Source organism: Anarrhichthys ocellatus, unplaced genomic scaffold, assembly GCF_004355925.1.
Source record: "Anarrhichthys ocellatus isolate YVR2014 unplaced genomic scaffold, GSC_Weel_1.0 scaffold24, whole genome shotgun sequence".
NCBI lineage: Eukaryota > Metazoa > Chordata > Actinopteri > Perciformes > Anarhichadidae > Anarrhichthys > Anarrhichthys ocellatus.
The window spans coordinates 3,110,140-3,134,324 of NW_022280054.1; the positions used below are offsets into that span (position 1 = coordinate 3,110,140).

Genomic DNA, 24,185 nt, shown 5'->3' on the forward strand with positions numbered 1-24,185 from the left:
CACACACACACACACACACACACACACACACACACACACACACACAGCGGGGAGAGAGAGAGAAGAAATATCAAACCAGGCAAGTGCAGTCGTACTGCTGGTAGACTGTATTTATTATGGTCACATATCGTATCAGTGCAGATTCCTTACAGTTGACGAACACAGTGGTGTTTCCTGAGATCTCCTCATAGGTGTCCATGTCCATAGAGGCACATTGGTAAACTCCACTGTTTAGACGGGTCACATTATCCAATACCAACACATTGCTTTCTACAGTATTTCCACCCTACAAGAAGCCAAAGTAATCTGATCAACACATGGAAATTTGGTCGTCAACAACTATCTGGTGAAGAAGACAAAGCAGGAAGTAGCAACTATGCTTCCAACAATGAGCTCAAAAGTGTTGATTTTCTTACTGCTTCGTGGGAGATTGTGAAGATCGAGGAAGGCTTATTCCCGTTGTTACGACATTGAAGCTCAATCGAGTCCCCTTCCTTGATGTTGCCCTTTGGTGACTCCACCCAAACACTTACAGCTGTGGACGGGTCTGAAACAGAGAGAGGAATGCGAGATCAGACCACAAACCTGAACTTGAAGTTGTGGAAGCTTTTTGTGATTCCCACAACTGCCCCTGCAGCAAACAAGGCAAAACGCTGCAGGCGATCTTTGTAGAAAGCCTTAAAAGAGATGTGGTGTCTTTCATAGCAGCATATTAATGCACATGTATCACTTATGGGCGTAATGCTCTGGTTTCACATAGATCGATTACATAGTATATCGTATATGGGGCTATATGTGGTCTCATAGTACACCATGATAGTGGTGTTGTACTATGTGAGAAACTCACAGTATACGGTGATGTTAATATGGGGGGTCTCGGTCATCCTTAATCCTCCGGGAACAAAGTAGTTGACCTCGCAGTAGAACAGATCATCTTTGTCCTCCTTCATCACCTTCATGATCAGCTCACTCTTGACAGACAGCAGACCGCTGGATTCAACGGTGGTGCTGGTTACCACTTTCAACACTAGAAAACAAGGAAGGACAGGGAAGGAAATGGAGAACAAGGCCGTGTAGAGTGTACAAGTGTACTGTAGATGTTGATGTCAATCCGTCTCACCATCCAGAGCACCACGTAGCGGCGCGTTGTTTCTGTACCAGGTGATGTTCGGCCAGGGGAAGCCATTTTTGACCTCACACGTCCCAATCTGTAGGAGAGGAAAGAGAATGAGAGTAGTCCAAATCCAAAGAAACCAATTGTAGCTTGATAGCCATTTCATAATTTTCCACTCAGATTTTCATGATTCAAAGCTTGTTTACCTTGGATGGGCCTTCGTTAAGTGAGATCCCTGTTTGCACACCCTCGATGGTGGGAAAGTCGGGCCGTACTGCGTAGAAATTAAGCACTGAATTAAGATCTAGAAAAGGCTAAAAAGAAAAGTGTCTGTGCTCTGGCAGCTAAATATTGGTAGACGGAAACAGTTTCAGTGTCTTAATACGTTGCATGTGTAAGATGTTATTGTAAGCATCGAAAGGAGTTGGTGCCAATTGAAGGGTAATCCCCGCGATGACCTGGAGTTTCAGTTGAAGTGAAAATGCTGAAAAATATTGAGCTGTTTGTTGAATGTATTCACTGAGAATGTGACTCTCATTAAAATGTCATAAAAGGGGACGTTGTGTGAAAGAGGATGAGTTTGTGAACATTGTGATGCATAAATTATTAAGTGTTGAAATTGTGGGAGTAAAAAGAGTTTGAAGTAGTTTTACCGTCTGAAAGGTCTGAAATGGGCATTATATTAACTGTGATTGCAAGTATAAAAAAACTCTACTTATACAATATAGTGCAAGGGGCGGGAACTGGTTTAAAGTCTAAATAAAGTTTCTAGGTGAAGTTGTGAATGAGTAAAAAGAGGAAAAGGTTCAAAAGGGGCACACAAGCAGCTGAAGCGAGATCTCTAACCGTGACTTATTGTATGACACCCATCCTTTCAGAAGTCACCTATTCTGTGTGTTTGTGGACTTTGGATGTTTTACTTTGTTATTCAAAACATTAAAAAAAAAAAAAAAAAAAACAGCTCAGCTTGAATCTTACCGAACACATTCAGCTTTGTGCGTCCCTCCCCAGTCCCTCCAGTAAGATCATTGATGAGACAGATAAATTCAACTTTGTCGGCCAGCTGCACGTTGCTGATCGTCACCACGATCGCTCCGGTGGCTACGGTACCATTCACGCTGATCCGGTCTGTGAACGGTGTGCCTTCGTCTACAACCGTCCCGGTGGGGTCCTGGTAGAAGATTCTCTGCTTCTCACCGGTCTGCGTCACCTAAAAGGTCAGAGTACAAACACATGAACTATCACACGCACGGACACATCGTCCTCTCTGTGTATGCGTGCATCAGGATTGATGAAACTCACGTAGAACCACTGTATCATGATGCCGTCGGCGCCTTCAGATGATGTGAAGATGCAGGTGATCGAAGCCGTTTCTCCCCTGAACACCTCCACTCTGTCCTCCATGTTCACCTCCACATGAGCAGTGACTGAAAAAGAGAAAGACAACACATGTCTGTTCAAAATATTTTGGTCGTTTATCACCATCAACCTCATGTTTGCCCCAAAACAAAGAGAATGTGTGCAATTGTTCCCCTTTCTTTTTCTCATTCTGAGTAGTTGTCACACTAAAATTTGTTATTTCCTTTTTCAGTCAAAAATGATGTTGAAGTGAGTTTGAAATATGTTCTTTATATTTCTTAAACAAAGATCTTTGGTGATTTAACAAAACTGCTCCTTCAAGCCACTGAGTGGGAAGCGTGATGTCCATGTTTGTGTGATTTATAGCTAAGCAGGCAACTCAAGTTCCCGTGAAAATTTCCGAAACCCAGCGAGATTTCATGATTAAAAGAGTGCCGGTCAAAGCTCTAACGAAGGAATACAATGTAGGAAGGGTGATGTGTTACTTATTTGAGGACGGTTACAGTAAAAACTAATACTTCTGATAAGGATTCTTTAAAGCCAATAAACCTTCATTGAACTGAACCTGAAAAGGACGGATTGTGATGCGACTGAACCTCGAGGTTAATAGCTGTGACTGACGATCATCACACAAGCACCAGTTGTACGGTGAAGATAGAAACCTTGGCACGCACACCCAGTTGACACAAACTCAAAAAGGACGCATGGAAGCAAAAAAAAAAAAAAGAGAGAGGAGAAAGTCATGGAGGGTCAAAGGGAAGAGCGAGATGCTATGACAGGAATGAGAAGCCCACCCATGTCCACATTAATGTGCTGCATTCCACCAAGTCACCCTCTCACAGGAAGAAAGGCTCAATTTACAGGCAGCATAGTAGCCCCACTGTTCCTCCATGTGCCGTCTCTAATGAACGAGGTGGTTTTCCCCTTCGAGGGTCTCTAGCCATCCTACTAGTCTATAGGAGGGACCCCCAATTACACTTTACATCGCAGTGTGTCAAGTAGACATACCAGATGCCCAACGAGAGCCGTAGCCTGGAGGTGACGAGGCTGCCAGGTTTGATTTAGGCTTTCCTGACTGACTGCTCATTGTGTTGCTGAATGTAGCTTTTCTCGTAGTTTATGTCGAGAGCTGCTCAGAATAAATGTAAATGTGGTTCATCTGTGTCCTGCATTGACCTTCTTTCACTCATTCATTTGAATCACAAGAAGCACAATACACAATAACACACACAGTACTCCATTTAGTCTCATGTTTTTACATTGTATATTACTTTATAATACATTTGAGAAACACAGGACTATACTTTCTACGGTGTCTTATGGTTTTCCTCAGCAAATCGAATTTGCTTAGTTGTCATGTTCCACACTTAATCTCAGCTAATCGACTGAACATGACTGTGAGATTTGGTAAACAGATGGGAGAAGCCAGAGAGTTAAAGCGAGACTTTGAAAGAAGAAAGAGCACTTTCTTCCTCTTACACATGAAACGTTGAATGTATAATTGGACACACTTCTTTAGATGCTACAGCCTTACTGGGTTTGTCCAGTAGCTTGAGGTGGCTAATGTTAGCAAAACTTTAGGTGCATCTGGTTGTATAATGTACTTTAAGATGCTTTTCAGTGTTCTCAGTGTTTCACTATGTTTTAGCACTTACTATTGTTACATGATGGTCAACAGTGGCCACTGTTAAGTTACATCTTATAGGTTTTTACTTTTTGTCAAAATAATATTTTGCAGTGAACTAAAAACAACTGGAGCATAGCGTTGCTGAAAAAGGTTAATTGTTTTACATTTCATTTGTTTCATTTTTCAGACAAAATAGGGCGCTATTATACTGCATCTGAAGATACTTCATCTACGAAAAATTATTATGTGCATAGTCTTGCAGTTAAGTGCATTACCATAACACCAGGGATGCCTGCTGATGATCTTATTACCCAGCAGACACTGCTTCCCTCCTGGCATTTCATTCCATCATCATCTGCACGGATAACAAACATTTACAGCTTCCCCCCCCCCCAAACTAAACCCGACTGCTTCTTGATCTGCATCAACAATAAACATGCCTTCCCCTTCTTTCCCCCGGCTCTCCATCCCTCCATTTACATCTCAAACCCCCTTTTCTCTCCCACCTGCATCTCCCTCTGCTGTGTGTTGCCGTTTACCACCAGCTAATGGAACTGGAAGGATGCTTTCCTGTTAAAGAAATCCAATTAGTCTCTCCAACATAGACATTTCCTGGCCATTAGCGTTGGAAGGACAACGCTGACTCACTCGCAGCATCCCATCCCCCCCTCCAAGGACCTACCTACAGTGAGAATTAGGATTCAGACAGGCAAACTCGGAGACTAATTTGTATCAGACCGAATGTTTCACAAACTCTTCCTTCATCCCGTCTGTCAGCTGGAGTCTGTTTGCTCACAGGAATCTCAATCAAATCTCATTAGTAACTTGAGCAGCATTTATCCCCACGGTGCATCAATCAGAGCGGCTGGCACTCCGAGGCCTCGGATCGATCCTCTCTGATGATGGGAGGGCAGATATTGGAGTCCATGCACATTTGATAACAGTTCTAAATCAGTATGACAGAAAAAAGCTGAACAGCAGCTCTGACAGCGACACACAGGGAAAGCAGGGCCTCTCTAGTTTTATGAGCTTCCTTCAGCAAACAATATTCTTATCCCTGAAGAGTGTGCGTTTGACCCTGAGACAACAATTTCACATGCTGAGTGTGTGATTTGCACAAGAGAGGGGAATGTGCTCTGTGTGTGCACTATAGTAAATATCTGCTGCAGACCCTGAGGAGAGGAGACTGTGGTAAGTGTGGATTCACTACGATGATGCAAATTTCATATTATTTCATGTGTATTACAGGTAAAATAGGATCTCAGGTTACTACTTGTTTCAAATCATTTGTTTTAAATTACTTGTTTCAAATTACTTGTTTCGTCTGACTAACAGTCCACAACCCAAAGATGTTCAAATTGCTATCACATATATCCAAGAAAAGCTAAAAATTGAGAACAATTAAGAGAAGGTCGGTATCCCTATAGGCTGCTTGCTAACTATGGAGCCAGAGGCAGTAAGTGATTAGCTTAAGGACTGGAGGAAGGGGGATTTAACAAGCCTAAAAAGTCCCGGTCAAAGAGATGCTCCAGCACACAATTGGTCCCAAACTGTTCCTTAAAAATGTTTCAGCAAATAAAAGCATTAAAAAAAACTTCAGTGTAGTTGTGGAAGCACATATATAAATATACAGTTCATGTGATAATGTCAAAAAGCGAGTTTAAAAATGAAGAATGCGTAATAAAGGATTCCCACACAGAAAGAGGAAAACGCTTAAAATAACAACACCGTCTGTGTTCCCACAAATATGCAGAAAAACATAAAACACACCATGAACATTGCAGTTAAAAGGGATATTTAGCTTTGATTTATGAAGCTAATTGAGTCTGGTTCACACGCGTGTACACACATGAACATATTCTTCCATCTTAATTAGTATGTCAGCGATGATAATCAAGCTTCAGAGAGCTCCAAGCTGTAGGTGATCCCTCTCCAGAAATAAACACCTTTGTTCAGCTGGTCACCCCCCCCAAAACACAGCTCATCCCAAAAAGAGGGTGGATTGTATTCAAAGGCACTGCAACCTTAGGTGCACTTAAAGATAAGACAAAATAAGCCCGTTATAAAAGGAGAGCAGACCCAGAAAGGATAAGATAATCTCCAGGGGGAAGTCGTATCAAAGACATTGTTGTGTCTACAATGAAGTCAAAGCCTTTTGTCAGGCTACACAATCAGTTTCTGTCTTCGGAGAGCGATGATAACAAAACTTCCTGCCAGACTCAGAGCTATAAAATCTCCTCATTTAGTCCTCTCAATACAAGAAGAAGAAAACCTCCCATAAACAAAGAAACCTATTGTCAAGTGATCAGCAGACATCAGGATCATTTATTTTTAAACATTTATGACTTTCTATTTTGAACAGACGCTCTGACACGTACAGTAGACGGATGAGAGATGAAGCATGCGGTTGTTCAAAGGCTGGAATCTGTTTTGAATCTCTGACCATGACGGGTTTAGTTGACAGGCTGCAGTCGACCTGCCCTCTCTCTTGTCTGCTCTGGCAGCTGGCCCAGACCACAGATGGTCATTTGTGAGGGAGAGGGGAGGAGAGGACGTCCACCTTCAGCACATTAACTGGCATTCAAACCAGATTATCGTCCTGGACTCTTTCTGACATTAATCGAACTGGCTGGCAGAAAAGTGGCGCAGGTGCAGAACATGGTCCCACAATTATTTATGGAAACTTATTTTTGAAAAGTTTATTTTCCCCCCTCCCTTTTTAATTTGTTTACTTGACTCGTTTTCTCTTTATGAATTACACAAACAGGTGTATTAATAATGCAACAAAAGCACTCTGGTTGCCCTTCTGAAGAGATTGTGTTTTAGTTAGACGTTAATAAAAGTAATCACGTTCTGTCTTTTCTTAACCTTAAAGGTTCTCTATGCGATTGTTAGATCATTGATATTATTGGTATGTCAGTCTCCCTCTGTGTGTGTTGTTGCAGCTCTGTTGTCGCCGTTTGCACCGTTGGCACCGTTGGCACCGTTGGCACCGTTAGCTGTGAGTCGCCGGCTCAGTCGTCGCCATGTTGAGAGCCGTATGGAGGCAATCCCTCTGCTCTGAATATCGAATTTAGCCCCTTTTTCCAAGTGCTGCGAGGGCCTTAACATAACCATAAAACAATAATCACGCTTTGTTCGCTAAAAAAAAGTATATATCAGTGTCAATTAACAGAGGTCCCTCATTGTATTACTAAAAGGTGTTCTCTAAATAGCATTACATTCTTTCAACACTTTCTATGATTACTACAGAAATGTTATTTCTAAGAGACAGGGCTGCAACACAGACGAAAGCTCAAAGCCAGACCAGCAGTCTGTAGACAGAGTGACGTTTGATACAGCACACAATGTGGAAATGCTCAACAAATGAAACAGGAAAGGTGATTAGATAATCACAATGATTCATTCCCTTAGGAGTATGGACATGCTCAGAAAATGTCATGGTAGTGACCTCATGACATTTCATCCTCTGGGGACCAGGAATATACTGAATGAATATCATGACAATCTGTTTGATTAGAGTAGATTTCTTCGTGGAAAATGTTGCCCGACGGTGGTGCTAATGAAAAGGTCAGAAGGTCACCAGAATAACCCTTAATTAATATCCGTAGCAAAGTTTCCGGTCAACCTGGCTACTAGCTGTTGAGATATCTTTTATGTGGATAGACAGACAGACATTAACTTCCTTAGACACGGCTGCCAGTTGGGGAAAAAAACATTAAGAAAGCACTTCCTCAAATCTGATGAAAAAGAAATCAGATCAAAGCAGCAGCAGCGACCGACAGGCTGACTGCTGAGGTCAAAGGTGAGCAGATACGCACACAACCTGAGATCTGTCTGCCTGTCTGTCTGGGAGTTGTGAGGTGGGACAAGCACATCAGATGTGCAACAGGATCTGGTAAACACACACACACACACACACACACACACACACACATGGGATTCAAATGTTTCAGAGCACATGACATACATTCTACTCAGCTACCTTTCATTCACTAGTTTCCAACCGCTTCATTCAGGGATTCTCAAGCAGCCTTCCTGCTCTCTCTAAAAGGAAATATCTGGTCCAGAACCCATTAATCTGAAAGCGAGAGCACGCAGTTTTGTTTGAGTTACAGAGTCCTTATATAACCCGTTTCTTCGAGAAACAAATTTTAAGGTATTGTATTAATATTTACATACCGAGGAATCCCATGCTTAGACTCCATTTCATGTTTAATTTACTTGTGGCATGTCCCCCAAAAGAAAAGGCTGAGGCTTCACTGAACTAAGACATGAAAGGATGAGCATGATTATTAAAAGGAAGTAATGATATCGGGACAGCAGAGCTTCCCTGTGTATGTGTGTGTGTGTGTGTGTGTGTGTGTGTGTGTGTGTGTGTGTGTGTATTTGGACATGAACCTAGTTTTAATTGCTTGCCATCACCCACTAGCTTATCGTGTCAGGTGATAGCACTGCTGGGAAACAGTATGAACACAAAGGCAGAAAAAAAACAGCATATGGGAGCATAAGTATAGTCACACTATAAATGACAGGGGTCGTATTACATTCAGTTACAATTTAATAATTGAATAACTTTGTGGCAGTTTTGTACTGAAACAGAGCATGCATACCACAGTGTATATAACTTTAAACCAAACATTTCCCCTCAGACGTGCCGAGAATGAAGCGACAGCTCAGGGACATGTTTCCAGCCCTGTCACATCTAAGAATAACAATGGCCTATCAGGCTTGTTTGCTTACATGATACAGCAGAATTACAGTGCACTGACCCGACTGGCACCAGAAATAGCAACTCTGCTTCGGGACAGGGTGCGACAGAGAGAGGAAGCATGGGAAAACAGTGCCTCAGTCAGGCTTCTCTCTGTATGGAAGTAAATAGATCTAAGGGGAGTGAATAGAGAGAAACGTTAACATGAGAAAATAGATAAAAGATGAGCGAGAGAGGATAGAGAAAGAAAAGACAGAGGTGGGAGAAAGCAAGCGATGTGTGAAGAAAGAGGGTGTTTGGTTCTCTGACATTTATCACACTAATCCCTCAGTGGCACACTTACAGTATCTTGCAGGGGGAAGGACATGTTCTCAAGCTGAAGTGAGGAGAGAAATATAGAGAGACAAACTAGTACTCTGGTACTCCCTGACCTTCCACTCATTTCTCCTGACAGGCTGCAGGATGTGAATTATGTGCAAGTCGTGTCAGAGGCACCTTTTACTTTATAGGCGACAATTTAACTCGGCAGCTCTCTGATTCATGCCAAATATATTCATATCTGGTATTAAAATCTGGTAAAAAAGAGGCATTATAATTCTGACTTGCAGTTTAGCATTTATGGCCTTGCAAATGTTGAATTGCTATCTTTTAAATATTAAACAGCTCTGTGTGCAAGATATGAAAATACATAATGCATGAAACATTTCAAAAATATGAAAGTGCTCAAGCAGCACAGCAATTTTCACTTAACATAAAGGGGCAAGTTTCAATATTTAAAGCATTATATACAGTATATGCTTCAGCTTATGGCGGTTATTGAGGCTGTACCAGTTTCAGTTACAATCAGTTTACTCGTAATTGGCATAACTACTCTGTAAGAACAGCTGTGAAATGTCTTTGGTGGCAACTGGAGAGCAAATGACACTGATGATGTCATCAGGGCTATTTTATGGAAAGCCGGGGTTACACACTGTTGACGGGCATTGTAAATATGGTCTAACAAAAGATGCCATTCTGTTGCATCGTGGGATTTAGAGGATCCAGCGATTTTGAAGCTTTGCATTTTGCCAAAACTGACCATAACTTTTGATGCTTTTTTATGATTTTATGTCTTTTGCAAGTCCCTAAACTTCATGGTGGTTCAATACTGGCAAGCCCCTTTATCTGAATCTGGAAGCAGATATTCTGAATACTATGTATGTGATATTGTCATTAAGTATAAGAAATGTTGGTTTATTCTCGAAATTGAAGCTAGTTAATTAAGGGGAAATATACGGGTTCAATTTAACAAGAATGCACTCAAGTGACTCCAGTCAATGAAAATCTGGTCTTGACAAGCAAATAGAGCAGATCATGTCTCCTGGAGGACTAAGATTCTTTATAGACATAGTTGAGGGATGGGTAGACGCAGCCAAATTCTTATCCAGCCTGCAGAGACCCCTTGCCAGAACAGAAGCCCCACTTAGTTTGGTTTTACTCGGCTTGGCTAAATGGTGTAAAGGAATGTTATGAGAAACTCTTAAAAACGTATACACTAAAGGCCTTGTCGCATGTTCATCAATCAAATTAGTACTGTGACGCACCCCAAGGCATTTTAACACACACACACACAGTGGACTCTTGGCCTTAATCAGGCACTCACAAGGAAAAGGACTCTCAGTGACTCATGAATACAGCTCCTGGCACAGCAGACACAGTTATCCATGAACTCAACATGCAGCAAAGTTTATAATGCCATGAATGAGCCACTCGAATACAAGACCGACATTTTTCTGCACTAGAGACTAATAAAGTAATAAATATGCATGATATTGTGCCGCTAACAATCCTCTCTGATCCACAGTGCACGATGACATCATGAGGGATCTTTCCAACCCCTCCCACACGAGGCTCTTTGACCAAAGTGTGCTTCACTCTTTCTTCATAAATATACATGCTTATTTATCCCGTTTGCTTGCATTCACCAGTTACCAAGGCTTTCTTTTACTAATGAGGAGTCTGACCTTACTAGCGTTGCATCAACAGGAGACGTTTCTAAAACTAGTCTTGTTGCTGCAACCTTGGGCTGGGTGCTATGTTGGCTGCACACAGTAACTCTCATAAAGTACTGTACGGAGGACCGGCCAACAGCTCCAAATAGAAATAGCAGCTAGAAACTAGACTCTGAGGAATTACGGGAGTTTCAGGTGTGAAAGGATCAGGATAGGATGAGTGCAGATTGGTAAACCAGATGTAGCTGATCAGTGTCAAATTACATGTTAAATATTTAATATTCAAGGTAAATGAACCCGTGCATCTACGACTTTCATGGATATTGTTAGTGCTGAAAAAATCAATCGCCAACAATTTTGATATACATTTCAAGTCCGTTATTTAACAAAATGTCAAGAAAACTGTTTTTACTTTCTCAAAATTAAGGTATCAAAGAAAAACTGAAAGTTTCATAATCCAAAAGAATCATTGGATGCGACCCCCAAAAAACGTTGGACACAGTTGGAAGTGCAGACTGCTCCTCTGCATGAGGCCTGTGTGGAGTCCAGGTGATAGCTTTGATAGCTGTGTGCAGGGACAATGAGATGGACAGTGGCAGCTGCAGCAACCAAACTGCACATTCCCACGATGCCTGCGAGAAAACAAGGTCAACTTGTCATAGTGACCTGCCAGACACTTTCCCTAACACACACACACACACACACACACACACTCACTGATCCCCAGGGTGCTGGAGCCAAATGCTGGCAGTATCCACTCAACATGCCATCAGAATTAACGATTTCCAAAAGGCAGAGGAGACGAAGGCTACAAAGAATGTAAATACAGAGGAGGATCAGAGTGGACCACACAACAGGGAAGATGGGGAGGGAGTCACATCACTCTCTGATTTCTCCCGGTGATCTGACGCTATATTCCATTTCAACAGACCACCTGTTGTACAGATCAGACCTGGCTCGGTTCTCCGCATGTTACAGCAGCATGGCAGTTTAGTTTTAGATGGGTCTCTTATAAGGTAATGTTGTTTGTTTTCTCTCACAGCATTTCCAGAAACAGTGTCCCTGCTACTCACAGAACACATAGTCCCTCTGAAAACTGATGAACAATATCGTTAGTAGAAAGTAACTCCGATGAAAACTGGTCACAAATTAAATTTCATCCGCCTCCATTGTATTGGCATGGCGGATCCACTTTAAGGGACAAATCTCTTAGAAATAAATGAAGTCAAAACCGCCTGCCTGGGTAAGTGAGAGCAACTAGTATTTTCTATTTTTTTCATCCATCTCTAGATAGTAGTCGCAGACCACAGCCGTGAAGATCCTTCATAGCAGGCCTTCATCTGCGAGGAGCAGCACAGGTTCACTGACCTGAGGCCGATCCCTCTTTGGTGAGCAGCTCTTTGGTGTTCCCTCAGCACTTACACTCCAAAGAGAGTTCACTCTGATCCCCAGCCTTTGATATGTATTTGGCAACAAAACCTACTTTTCTTAAGGTTCCACACTCAGAAATTTTGATATACCCCCCCCCCCCACAGATGCATAGAATATACTGTATGTGTTGATTGAATACATGACTTCTGACTTCATGTGGGATGCATGTCATCTTCCCATGTCCAAAGCCACGACTCCCATAATATTAAAAAAAACATTGTTAAATTGCTCTCACAATCTCACAGATCTATGCCTACTTGCATTTCTATTCCTGTGTGTGTTTGAGTGAATCTCAGTGGAGCATTTCCTCCTGCCTGCTCCCACAGTGGTACAAACGCCCCCTCCATCCTCTTTCCCACGTCCCAGACGACAAAATGGTCTCCAAATCAGCTCCTCTGTGAGCAGGCAGAAGTAAAATAACACAAGCTGCTTTGGAAGTATGGGAAAGGCCAACGGGGATGGTATTTATTTTTTTTTTACAATGCTGCTTGTAATGGTACAAAAACTCAGAGAGAGAGGGAGAGAGAGTGAGAGAGAGAGAGGGAGAGAGAGTGTGAGAGAGAGTGTGAGAGAGAGGGAGAGGTCCCATGACATGGCTTCACAAGTATGAGATGTACATTGCTTGCTGCTGGCATATTATGGCTAAAGATAGATCGTAGATAAACACACACACGCACGCACACACACACACACACACACACACACAGAAAGCTCTTTACCCATTGACTCACGGGATAAAGTACTCAGCAGCAGCTCTTTCCTTTTTTGGTGGACACTGCAAGTGGTAATAATGAATCGCAAAATCTTTTTCTGCTCTTTCATGACAAGACATACATTTGCTACCTTTGTGTACATGTACAGGTGGGAGTTGGTGAATATGTGTGTTTGTTTGATACAGAAGTATCTGCACCACAATCGTATATCATATGCAAACTTGTTGAAAAGTTAGATTTGTTCAGAAGGTGTGTGTGTGTGTGTGTGTGTGTGTGTGTGTGTGTGTGTGTGTGTGTGTGTGTGTGTGTGTTAAAGATGGGCACATAAACGTCATGGAAATGATTTCCTTCCTGAGAAAGGAAGTGGTGACCTAATACTGCATTCATGCCCTATACAGTAGGATGGATGGTAGAGATGGGAATGATTCCATGTTTACAACTACCAAAAATTCGTTTTGATAACTTAAGACGGTTGTATGATTTCAGAGTTGGTCGAGGGAGATTTAAAGTAAGTTACATTGACAATACAACCCATTACATTAATAAAGTATTCATACCATTTCATGGAACATGTAGAGACCTCATTGCATAATCCTCTAAAACCGTAACATATGTTTGGATGAGTCCATCCTCTGCACACTACCATATCCTCCTTAGCTGATATCCCATTGTTTACTTCAATGAATGAATGAATGACTTATCCCTCACTGTTTTGTGTGCAGCCACAACATCCTGTTTTAATGGGTAATAGATCGTGGAGGTAAAGATGTCACTTAAGGCTGCTTTAGAGACTGTCCACACAGGTTCTAATCCCCAGTAAAATGGAAGAGGATTCACAGGTAAGAATGTTTTTAATTGCACTGATGTTCTTGTAAACTGTATCAGTGTTGATGTGACATCATCTCTTTCTCACATGCTTTGCCTCTTTATTACAGGACAAAAAATAAAACATCTCACATGTTGTGATCTGAGGTCCCGGGTGTGTGCAGCATGATGAAGCAAAGCTATGCAGCCATGAAAACAATGGCTCCTTTTGACTGCATCAGCTGTTGACTTGGAGAAGGCCGATAAATATAAAATATAAAAATAAAATAACTGAAGCCAAATCAAGTCATTTCATATTCGCTTTACTGAATGTCTGCTGTGAGCAAGATATTTTAGTAATCACCGTTTCATCAGAAAAGAAAGAAAAAATAAAACTGATGTATAAGTAAAGCTTTGAGATATCCTCCTATATGACTGAAAACACTTTCAATTCTTTGATATACAATAGAGTCAGGGAGGAAAACAAACCACAAAAGTGAACTACTGACAGCGACCTAGTGTAACTAAACACTGCACAGCCACAGCAAACGCATCCGCCTGCTCTGTGGAGTCAGCGGCACGGTGTCATGGCTGAGGCCTGATAGGTTGCATTAGGTTTAAAAGGATCCTAATGTGCATTAGATCAGCATGGAGCATTATTTCAGGAAAACAACATCCATTATTAAGCAGGGTGTTGAACCATCAGAGAATAGACAGAGGATCCTGACAGGCCTCTAGTCTCCACTTGTGCCTGTGAAGCTCCCAGAGGACAGCTTCAGATCCAAGGATCAGCTCAAGCTTTGTAGCATCTACCTACAGTAGCACTGAGAACGCAACACAATGCAACTTAAGAGAACGCATGCATATAGACAAACTCGTGAGACCTATCAGACCAGTAAGTAGCCACGGTTCCTGGTAAACGAGCATCGCTGGAGAGACTCTTCTCTATCGCACGAAAAAGCTAAAGAGACCAGAGGGCAATGGGAGAGGAGTTCCTCTCACATTGGCAATAAGAGGGACAGAGAAGAGTCTGTGTGTGTTTGACCTCAGAGCAGAGACGAGAAGGGAAAAAGCACGTAAATCATCGTGTCAGAATGGAAAACGAGACCAGAAATCAACCTGCAGCAGCCAGTGATGGAGTAGATGCTTATGGCTTCTGCATTCATCTGCCACACACCACCAATAATTCTTATAATATTATCTACCATCAGTTTAAATCTCTCTGTAGTGTTTTGAACACCAAAGCGAGCGGAGACGGTTTAAAGTTAACCCCTCGGCTCTGGTTTCAAATCAACCTTCAGTTTCACACCACAAATTTAAAGCACATGGCTGCTTTTTCCTTCTCAATGCTATAAACTGTTCTCATGAACACAGCTGACCGTATATCATGTTGGAAAAAATCAACCACACAGCAAGGTTTTTCACTAGTTAACTCCATGTGCTCAGCATGCCAATGTCTGGAAACCACATCTTCCACATCTAGCTTTGGAAGAAAATTCGAGACCATCGTCGAAGCCATTTCTGTTCACCATCTTATCAGTGTCAGATACCAGGTGGCTTTGTTTAAAAATCATATTTTGTATTGTGCTGCATTAATGTCTGATTAAATTTCCTGAATTTCCTCGAAGACACGAAACACTAGCACTCACAGATAAAGGGTTTAATTATTTACTGTGGGAAAAACAACATTACAGTTAAGAAGCCATCATCAGCCTCAATGAGTTCCGTCTCTCTTGATTAACTTACGTCTACATAGTTTTGTACCTTTTTCTATCCAAAAAATGAAAGGACAAAATCCTTAAAAAAAAAAAGACAGACCATCATGCAACATGTCGAAAGTGAATATTGTTGAAGAGTTTACGGTTAAATCTTCCTTTGCCATGTTTGTGTTTGCATGTCTGTCTGTGCGGTTACATAATATATCATTTGATCCTCATTGAATTTGGCTCATATGATCTCACCATATTTTATTCCTAAATTAGTGTGGAGCAAACCACATCAGCTGATACTCATCTACCAAAACAGATCTGGAGAGGAGGTAAACAGCAGACACACTGTACAACCAAGATGTTTTGCATGAAAAGGCATTAGAGCAGCTGTTTTCAGAACAATGCATGCATAATTTCCTTTTCAGGTTTCAGGTTATCCACAGTGGAATATTCATTTAAATACACGTAGTTGTTACAAACAAAATGAGCTCTCTCTTACAACAGTTGAGACACTGTGAACCTCAGAAACTAACAACAACAGTGTGGCAATTGTTTATTATGTGATATTTTTGTGGTTTTGATGGATTTAAGTGACTCAATTTCCTCACAAATTAAGCAAAGTGGTATTGGGGTTTGAAATTTGGCCCGGATGACATTCATGTGGCCCATACATCACACATCCCTTATCCCATCTGACAAGTGTGAATGGTGTCGATTTCTACATTTTGGTAAAACTCCACACCCCTGCAACGCCTAAGAATGATCACTATTTCTTGTGGCCAAACCACTATGTAGAAACCATCGTTCTGACATCGGAGTCACTGTGACTGACAAAAAGGAACAGCTGGCTCGTCTGGGGGCCACAAAACAACTGTTGGAACAAAGGGAGACAAAAAAAGGGATTTTGGAGGGAAAAAAATGCCTGAAGTCAAACTACAAGTGATGTCTAACGCACGTGTGCTCTTGATGTAAGAAGGCAAAGAAAAGAAGAGTTTAGATAGGCCTGTAGTGAATACATAGAGGGACATGAAAGTTTACCACTGCAAAAACATGACTTTAAATAAAAATACACAGATTTAAAACTGAATTCTGTGTTGAATCTTCTGATTATATTCTTGTAAGACAAAGGTGGAAATGAAGGCAGGAAGTTTCTTTACAACAAAAAGCTGCTCAGTGTTTGTTTGTAAAGCTGCATGCCTCCTGTGGGCGCTCCCGTTAACACCAGTAACATGGCAGCTGTCTGGACCCTTAATTAACAACATATTACTCCATGAGCTTAATGACTGCTGGAAAAGAGAAGAATAAAACAATCACAGTCCTTCCTCTGTGATCAAAACTGAAACTTCATTTTCTTGCAACAATTCTTGGACAAACAGCTGAAGGGTTCCACTTTCAGACGCTATTAAAAACCCAAACTACGATTATTACTTTTGTGTATCAAAGTGAGCCAGACCGACATACCAAAAATCCAAACAACATACTTCTTGGGAAGAAAAACACAAAATGTTCAAGCATATTTTCCTAAACTTTGCACTGCTATAAGAGACTATTTCAATAAGTAATTAAAGGTGTAAATCCTTTTAAAAGATTCTTTCAGCCCTTGACCAAACACTAGCACCTATGTTCCCTGCACCTCTCCACCACGTCTTACATAATCACAGAAGTCTTCTCGGTGACCTCCTTAGTAATGGTGATGTTTTTGGCTGATGAGAGTTCGCTGGAGCTTTAGAGTTTATTTCAGGACTGATACAACATTGTAGAGTTAGGTTTGGTTTGTTGTTTCAACCGTGACCCAAGTTTAACTAGAAAGCCATCCCACAGGGTAGACTCATGTGTTATTGCTGCAGTAACCTCACTGCACTCAAGTGCACAGACGTCTAGCAGATAATCTGGAAGAATAAAATATAAACTATTCATATCACATTTACAACAGGACAGGAAGTGATAATAAAATGCTCAGCACTTCCTTCTTGTCCGATACGATGATGGTAGCTCCATCCGTATCTGCTCTCCACTTCACATTCATGTGTAGCATCAAAAGGGTTGAGCCACTAGCGCAGTTTGGGGGTTTAGTGCCTTGCTCAAAAAGGACCTGACAGTTTGATAGGGCTGTAATACTTGTCTGGTGAATTGTGCTCTGAATACAATACTTGAGAGAGAGAAGGCCTACATCCTGCTTTCCTTCAGAGTTTACAAGGTTCCCACCTGCAAAACACTGAACTGAGCAACCGTAGAGGCAACAGAACCCTTCATCCTGTTTGTATTTTCATTCATTTTGACTCTTGGCTTTGAAAGCGCCACATTGACCTCGTAACTTCTCACACGGCAGTTTTTTTGGTGAATTTTAAAATGTTCCTGCTTTCCTTGAGTTGGACACAGGCCATGTATAAACAGGACATAAATAGATAGAGCAAGACATTTAATCAAATCGAATGTATTCATTATTAATGAAATCAGTGACTTTATAGACTGTTATAGCATGGCCACAGAGAACTATTGTCTCTAAATGGGCATTGGTTGTGCATTACAGATAACATACTGCAGAAGCTGATCGAAATTATTACTTAAAACTATTGTTTCAACAGTTAACATACATCGGTGAATCTGACTTTGCATGCATTTTCTTAGGTTAACAACAATCCCGAAGTCTCCATTTAAAGAGTGTAATATTCCAAAATATGAACGACCTATACACCAAACAATAGTTTGTGTGTATCTTTGGCTAGTGGTCAAATTCCTGCTGGACGTCACCACCTTCACTCGCTCTGATTTCCGGCTAATAAAAGCAAAATGCCAAAAGAATAAGCTTTTCAATTTGTGTGGTTTGAAAGATTGTTTGTCACATTTAGTAATTTTGGTATGATGACTCATTGACTCTGTGGCAAAATGCACTAGGTACAATGCATGTACAGTATCCTCAATTGATATTGTGTAGTGAATTTGAGCAACTCTGGTCTGGAGCTGGGGAGGTGTTATGTTTATAAGCTCAATAAATAAATCATTTTAAAATTGTAAAGATGTACTTTACGGGTTAAAATTAATTTAGACTGTCAGGTTCTACAGTTTGTCACCAGCAGTGAAACTGTAACCCTCCTTTACACAAAGATAACCCATGATGACAACAGATCATTAGCGCCAGTGAGCTGACCTATGTGAGTGTGTGTGTGTGTGTGTGTATGTGTGTGTGTACCAGGTGTACGCAGCTGTCCGTCTGATCAAGGAACTTCAAAGGCCGTCAGAGCAGCAGTAAGTGGTAACAGTCAGATGCTGTGCTCGCTAAAGGTGATTTCTAAAGTGTCTGATATGAACCGATTTAGCCTGCAGTCAATTCAAGAGCAATACATCAGAGTACACTGTACACTGTACTGGTGAGGCCCCTCCAATAGGACTTACAGATGAAATGCCTCATTGCACATCTGCAGACAAGGCAGATATTGTGGTTTCCTGTTGGAAGATGCTTTAAACTGGACGAATCAGAAAAATCTGTATTTCTGAAAGCAGCTTTCAATTGAAAAATCACTTTCATCACAGATGTTTGTAATGAAAGTCAACAAAACAATGAAAGTGTAAAACAAAAAACATTTTTCTTTGGGACAAAAGGCATATTTACCCCTGTTCTGATAACAGACGACTAAACAAGGCAGAATATGAACTTCCTTCCTTCCTTCTACACAGTAAACAAGTGTTAAACCGCACGCTTTGGCAACAGAAAAGTGGTGATATTAAGATATCACTCAACAAGGCTTGGCTGCAGATTGTTTCTTTGCTTGAGCTACGCTGTACAAACAATCATTTGCTGCTACTCTGTGAACGCACACAAAATGGCCCTGATGACAACAGCACCATGTCCTGGAAGCTTTCTCCACTAGGAACAGCACCCCCCCCGCCCCGCCCTCTCCATCACTTGTTTGCTATATTGACCCAGGTAATGGTGATAATGGATGTTATTCTCATCAAAAGGAAGATCAAACAGTAAAAGGAAACCCTGTGCTGCTACAATTTATGCTCCCAAGTGCAATGCCTCAACCCATTATATGGTTCAGCAGGGAGACGCTATGAAAATGCTGTTTTATTTTAAAAAAAAGAAAACAACGCCTGAAAACAAATAAAGCTTTTCATGGTCATTATACTTGAAAGTGAACAAAACGATGCAGAGGTATAGAATACTGCTGGGAAGACACCTTTTTTTCAGGCCAACTCCAAATTTAGCACCTCACTGGTTCCCTGTAGAGAAAGCTAATGGGATTTATTCATTGGATTTTGGATTATTGTGTCAAACTAAAGTTGCTGCTTTGTTACCAACAACCACATCGCTGCCAAGATCTATTACAAGGTTACGTCATTACCACAGTAATAATCTCACGGTGACATTTTAAAGCCAGCCTATGAACAGCTGTGGCCACAAGTAGTGATTACTTGATAATGGCACACTAAATCTCACCTGATGTCATCATTGACCAAACCAACAGAGCAGGTCCAATCGGACCATAAGCAGGGGACAACGATGTCTTTCAGTGTTGTGTAAAAACTCCTAGACGTCTATGTGACTGAGTGAGACACAGTAATGTCTCCTATTAGCCACCGGCTGTACCCGACTAAATAACAATGGAAGATGCGAACGATTGTTTATGAATTCTAATTTTGAGATTGTACAAGATCAATGCTTTTTCTTCATTCAAACATTAGGCTCATTTTACATGCTCAGTCTTGTATTGACTTGTATTACTGTAACCATTTAATGCTAAAACAGGTTAGGTTAGGTTAGGTTTGACAGGGTTTTGATAATCCACTCTCCTGGAAAAAAAAAAAAAACATGCTTCTTGCAAGATTCCTTTAAGTAAAAAACAGACAAAGATACTAACACTCTCTAGCCTTTGTACTGTTTCCTTTCCAGGTTTCCCTGGGGATCTGGATTATGTTTCACTAATCCTAACAACTGCAAATTCACCAAAACAATTTTAGACATCTCCAGATTGATGTTGCGCCGTCACGGCCCAGATCAAAAACAGCGATGGACTGCTCCTTTCCCGTGCGGCGTCCTGGGAAGTCTGTTGCATGGGAACCCATAAACGGAGTGCTTCAACCGCTCGAGGCTTTAGTTCAGGACAAAGATTAGACACCACATGCCTGTGACGAACTTTCTCCACACACAATGACCTGGCTTGGGGGCCAAAGTGATGAGGTTATGATTTGATCAGTTGGTTACTAAGACGCATTGAAGAATATGTAATATTTATGTCACAAATTCATGAACGTATCTTGCAACAGTCTGCTTGCAAATGAATAAGTGTATTTTTTAATTACTTTTCATTTAAAGAAATTTAGGCATAGACATTAGCAAACGAAATATGTGTTCATAATTCAAAGAAGGACCTCCAAACTCCATTGTCTGCTCATTTATGCACGGAAATGAACAGTCCTCTGTGGATATGGGCCGGAAGAGAGGTCTGAAATTCAGGGACGTCCATTTCAAACCCGCTCTGCTCTGCTGATCCTCTGCCAGATTACTGGGCCTCGATTTTCTGCGCTGCGGTCGAAACACAACAAGGGCATTTATTGTCCGTGACCAGATCACTTCTTCTTTTGAGCACATGAAAAACGAAGCCCAAGTGCCTCAGCCGCAGCACAAATTGATGACCTTTAAATGGAGCGAGGTCTAATGTGGCCGCTCTTTGGCCCGGCTTGATTAGCTGATGTCACAGGAAGTGAATAGTATCCGTATTGAGCGTATTGATGTCATCGGGGGCTGGAGACGGAGATCTGGCACAGATATAATCTCACTCTTTTTTTTGCAGCATGTGCACATACATGCGTGTTCAAACACTCTGTCTCAGTCTCTTAGCAAGATCCAGCAGGCCTGAGTGGTTGCCAGCCAACATCATCAAATCTTTGAGCTGATAACCACTAAAGATTTAGAGAAAAACTAACCACAAAGTCACTACAACAGCAGTAGTTTGAGCTGAAACAACTGGTTAATTAATCGATTAACAAAAAGTTAATCTGCAGCAATTTTCATCATCGTTCACAGGTGCTATACGTGAGATTCGGAGCATCTCTATTGGCAACGGCACTGTAAGATGTAAATGTTTCCATCTGGTCAAACTAAGTGGTAAAAAATATAATACAATGAATGTCAGGGTAGATATATGGATTGGAGGTGAAGGGCAGCAGCACAAGGCCTGAAGAAAACCAGAGGATAAGAACAGGAAGCGGACTTGATGAGAGCAGATAGAGTTGGAAGAGATCCTGGACAATGGTCAGGCTGAACTTAAACAGGAGATCAGCACAATACAGGGACGAGGCGGGGGGGAAAGGTTCATGTGGTCGAGCACAAACAAGAAGGTTAAGGTGAAGACGTGGGGAACGTGGGAGGTCAAGAGAGGAGGGAAGTCTGGCTCAGTGCCTGCAGGAAGAGGAAGGGTTGGAGGGAGGAAAGCACACATTGACCTGTCTTGTTGAAACAAACAAGTAAATGCACACCAACACCAACGTAAAAGGAAACTGCAATGTGGATAGCTGAGGTGGCATCCCGCCCTCACCCACATACCACCACATATAAATCTTCAGTCACATGCTCTCTTCTAAAAATAAACATTAATCTGCACATCAGAAGATGCCGTCCAACTTTTTTATTATAGTCTCACGCAGCTGATTTAAAGAAGTAGCAGAAGTAAAAAAGATGATAAACTGCACAGGTTCACTTTCTTTTTTGCTTTTGGCTTCACACTCTAAACCTGTGTAGTGAGAGCTGGATCTCACTCTGGGAATGTGTTTAGCTGTGTGTGATAGAAACATAGTTTGCTGCCTGGGCAGCACTGAGCCACTTGATCACTGCTGGGAACAGACGAGAGCTGACAGAAAGCAGACGGAGAGCTCTCTGCACTATACAACCGGACCGCTGTGGAGTTCGCTGGCTAAAAATACATGCAGCCAACTAGCCATAACCAGCTTCATATGCCATGGAAATGAGCAAAGTATCACTATGTAAATTTAAATTGGAATGTTTTACATAATAATTAGATATCAAACAGTCCTGACATAATTATTCACAACATGTACAACAAAGCGGTACAAGTCTTTCAATAACTTCCACTGTTATGAGTTTACATTTCTCCATTTGTATCTATTACATAACCTGCACACACCCACACTACAGAAGAAATGCATTCTAATTACGAAAGAAGGTGTTAAACTACATAATACTGTATAAGAACGCATTTTCAGTTAGTGTTACTAAGCCATAGCCTTCTATCATGTTGATTAATACAAGTGTATTCCCTCTGAAATCTACTTGCTGTAAGAACTTTTAAAGGATAGGAGGTGAGAAAAATGATTTGTAGCACATATACATACGCACCCAGGTTACAACACCATAGCGGTTGGAAGGTTTACTACCTTGCTTGGGGGGGGGTAGATTTTTACTGAAAAGTGAAATAAGCAAGAGGGGACTGCGCAGTATCACATCTATTCAGTGTACACAGGGACAGGGTGGGATGAGCACGCTGCAGGGAGGGAAAGTCAACCTTGGACCTCTTTAGCTGCCAAAAAGCTGGTTCGCGCAAGATAAGAACCATCACACTCATCGCAGTTCTATAATCTCTACTTTCATGCCAAACTTCTGCCAAGTTATTTTCTCTCTCGGGTTGTTTTACACACGTCTATCTGTGTTGTATCTGTTTGAAACGACAACGACAACAACAACAACAACAACAGTGCAAACCCTCGTGTTGCACGGATCGAGCAGCCAATCAAACATTTCTCGGGCACTCACCTCCCCAGGTGTGAAGGAGGGCCAGGAGTCCGACGAGCAGAAAGGCGGTGTTCCGTGCAGCCATGGTTGTTGGTCGACACTGCAGCGGTCCGTGTTGGGGTGTGTGTGTGTGTGTGTGTGGGTGTGTGTGTGTGTATAGAGGCAGTCTGACAGGGGACCGGTGCTCCTGGAGAACAGTATGAAAGAAGCGGGGAAGCAGATGATGCACGAGGGATACAGACAGGAGGTCCTGCCGCTGTAAAAAATGTCCGTCTGTACGACTCACTCACGCGCACTGTAGGTCTCAAATGACGTTTTCTTCCCGACACATTATTTGCTTTAAACAACTCGGTGTCTGTTCTTTTCTGGCGTATTTATTCGGATAAATAGACTAACAAGAGTTCAGAGCCCGAGTTCAAATGAATGACAGAGGCTGATATTTTTTGCAGTGTGCAAAAAAAGGAGGAACTTGAGTGGGAGCAGCAGGAGGGCGGAGGTCTGGACCAAAATACAGTATGAAGATTTACAGCTTCTCTAACAAGATTCCAACTTAATACATTTCCCCACATGGAGTTTTATAACTTGTGTTTTGTCAACACAAACCATGACTGTTGAAAACTTTTTTTTTTTTGAAAATGGTGTCACTCCTCTTTTGCATAATGGGGCTCCAACTTTCAGCATGCAGGGCATATGGTAGCCTATAGGCCTTCAACAAGTGTGTGTGCTTGGTGACCTCTTTCTAATGATTTAATGACTATATCAGGACTGCTGGTTGCAATGGGGCATTGGGCAAGATCAACATGAGACAGGATATGAGCTTCTGTGGAGCTGAGTCTCGAGGATGAGGAGTAAACTTAACTCTTTAGCCAGCAACTCATTACCGGTCAGAAAGGTGAAATACTTTACACTTTGTGACTGAGCAGGGCACCTAAAATCTCAATACACAAACATGTTCTGATACACATATTACATGCAT

At 41.7% G+C, this 24,185-nt stretch overlaps 1 protein-coding gene across 1 annotated transcript; it reads right to left on the reverse strand.

The window, feature by feature from the left end:
• Positions 1-34: 34 nt before the first annotated feature.
• Positions 35-23,608, reverse strand: mcamb (melanoma cell adhesion molecule b). The gene is made up of 9 exons (XM_031860595.1): positions 23,500-23,608; positions 23,231-23,396; positions 2,417-2,541; positions 2,093-2,324; positions 1,321-1,388; positions 1,121-1,208; positions 848-1,027; positions 417-547; positions 35-286 (listed from the first exon to the last, which is right to left on the reverse strand). Exons 2-9 carry the CDS (start codon positions 23,292-23,294, stop codon positions 71-73), a joined length of 1,104 nt encoding a protein of 367 aa, XP_031716455.1. The 5' UTR covers positions 23,295-23,396; positions 23,500-23,608; the 3' UTR covers positions 35-70.
• Positions 23,609-24,185: the final 577 nt, after the last annotated feature.

What these genes read in the sequence shown, in the direction of transcription:
- mcamb (XM_031860595.1), bottom strand. Translation starts at nt 23,294, where the DNA reads ATGGCTGCACGGAACACCGCCTTTCTGCTCGTCGGACTCCTGGCCCTC. An exon ending in TCATGATACAGTGGTTCTAC is followed by an intron (nt 2,325 to 2,416) that starts GTGAGTTTCATC and finishes CTGACCTTTTAG; the next exon opens with GTGACGCAGACCGGTGAGAA. An exon ending in CACAAAGCTGAATGTGTTCG is followed by an intron (nt 1,389 to 2,092) that starts GTAAGATTCAAG and finishes ATTTCTACGCAG; the next exon opens with TACGGCCCGACTTTCCCACC.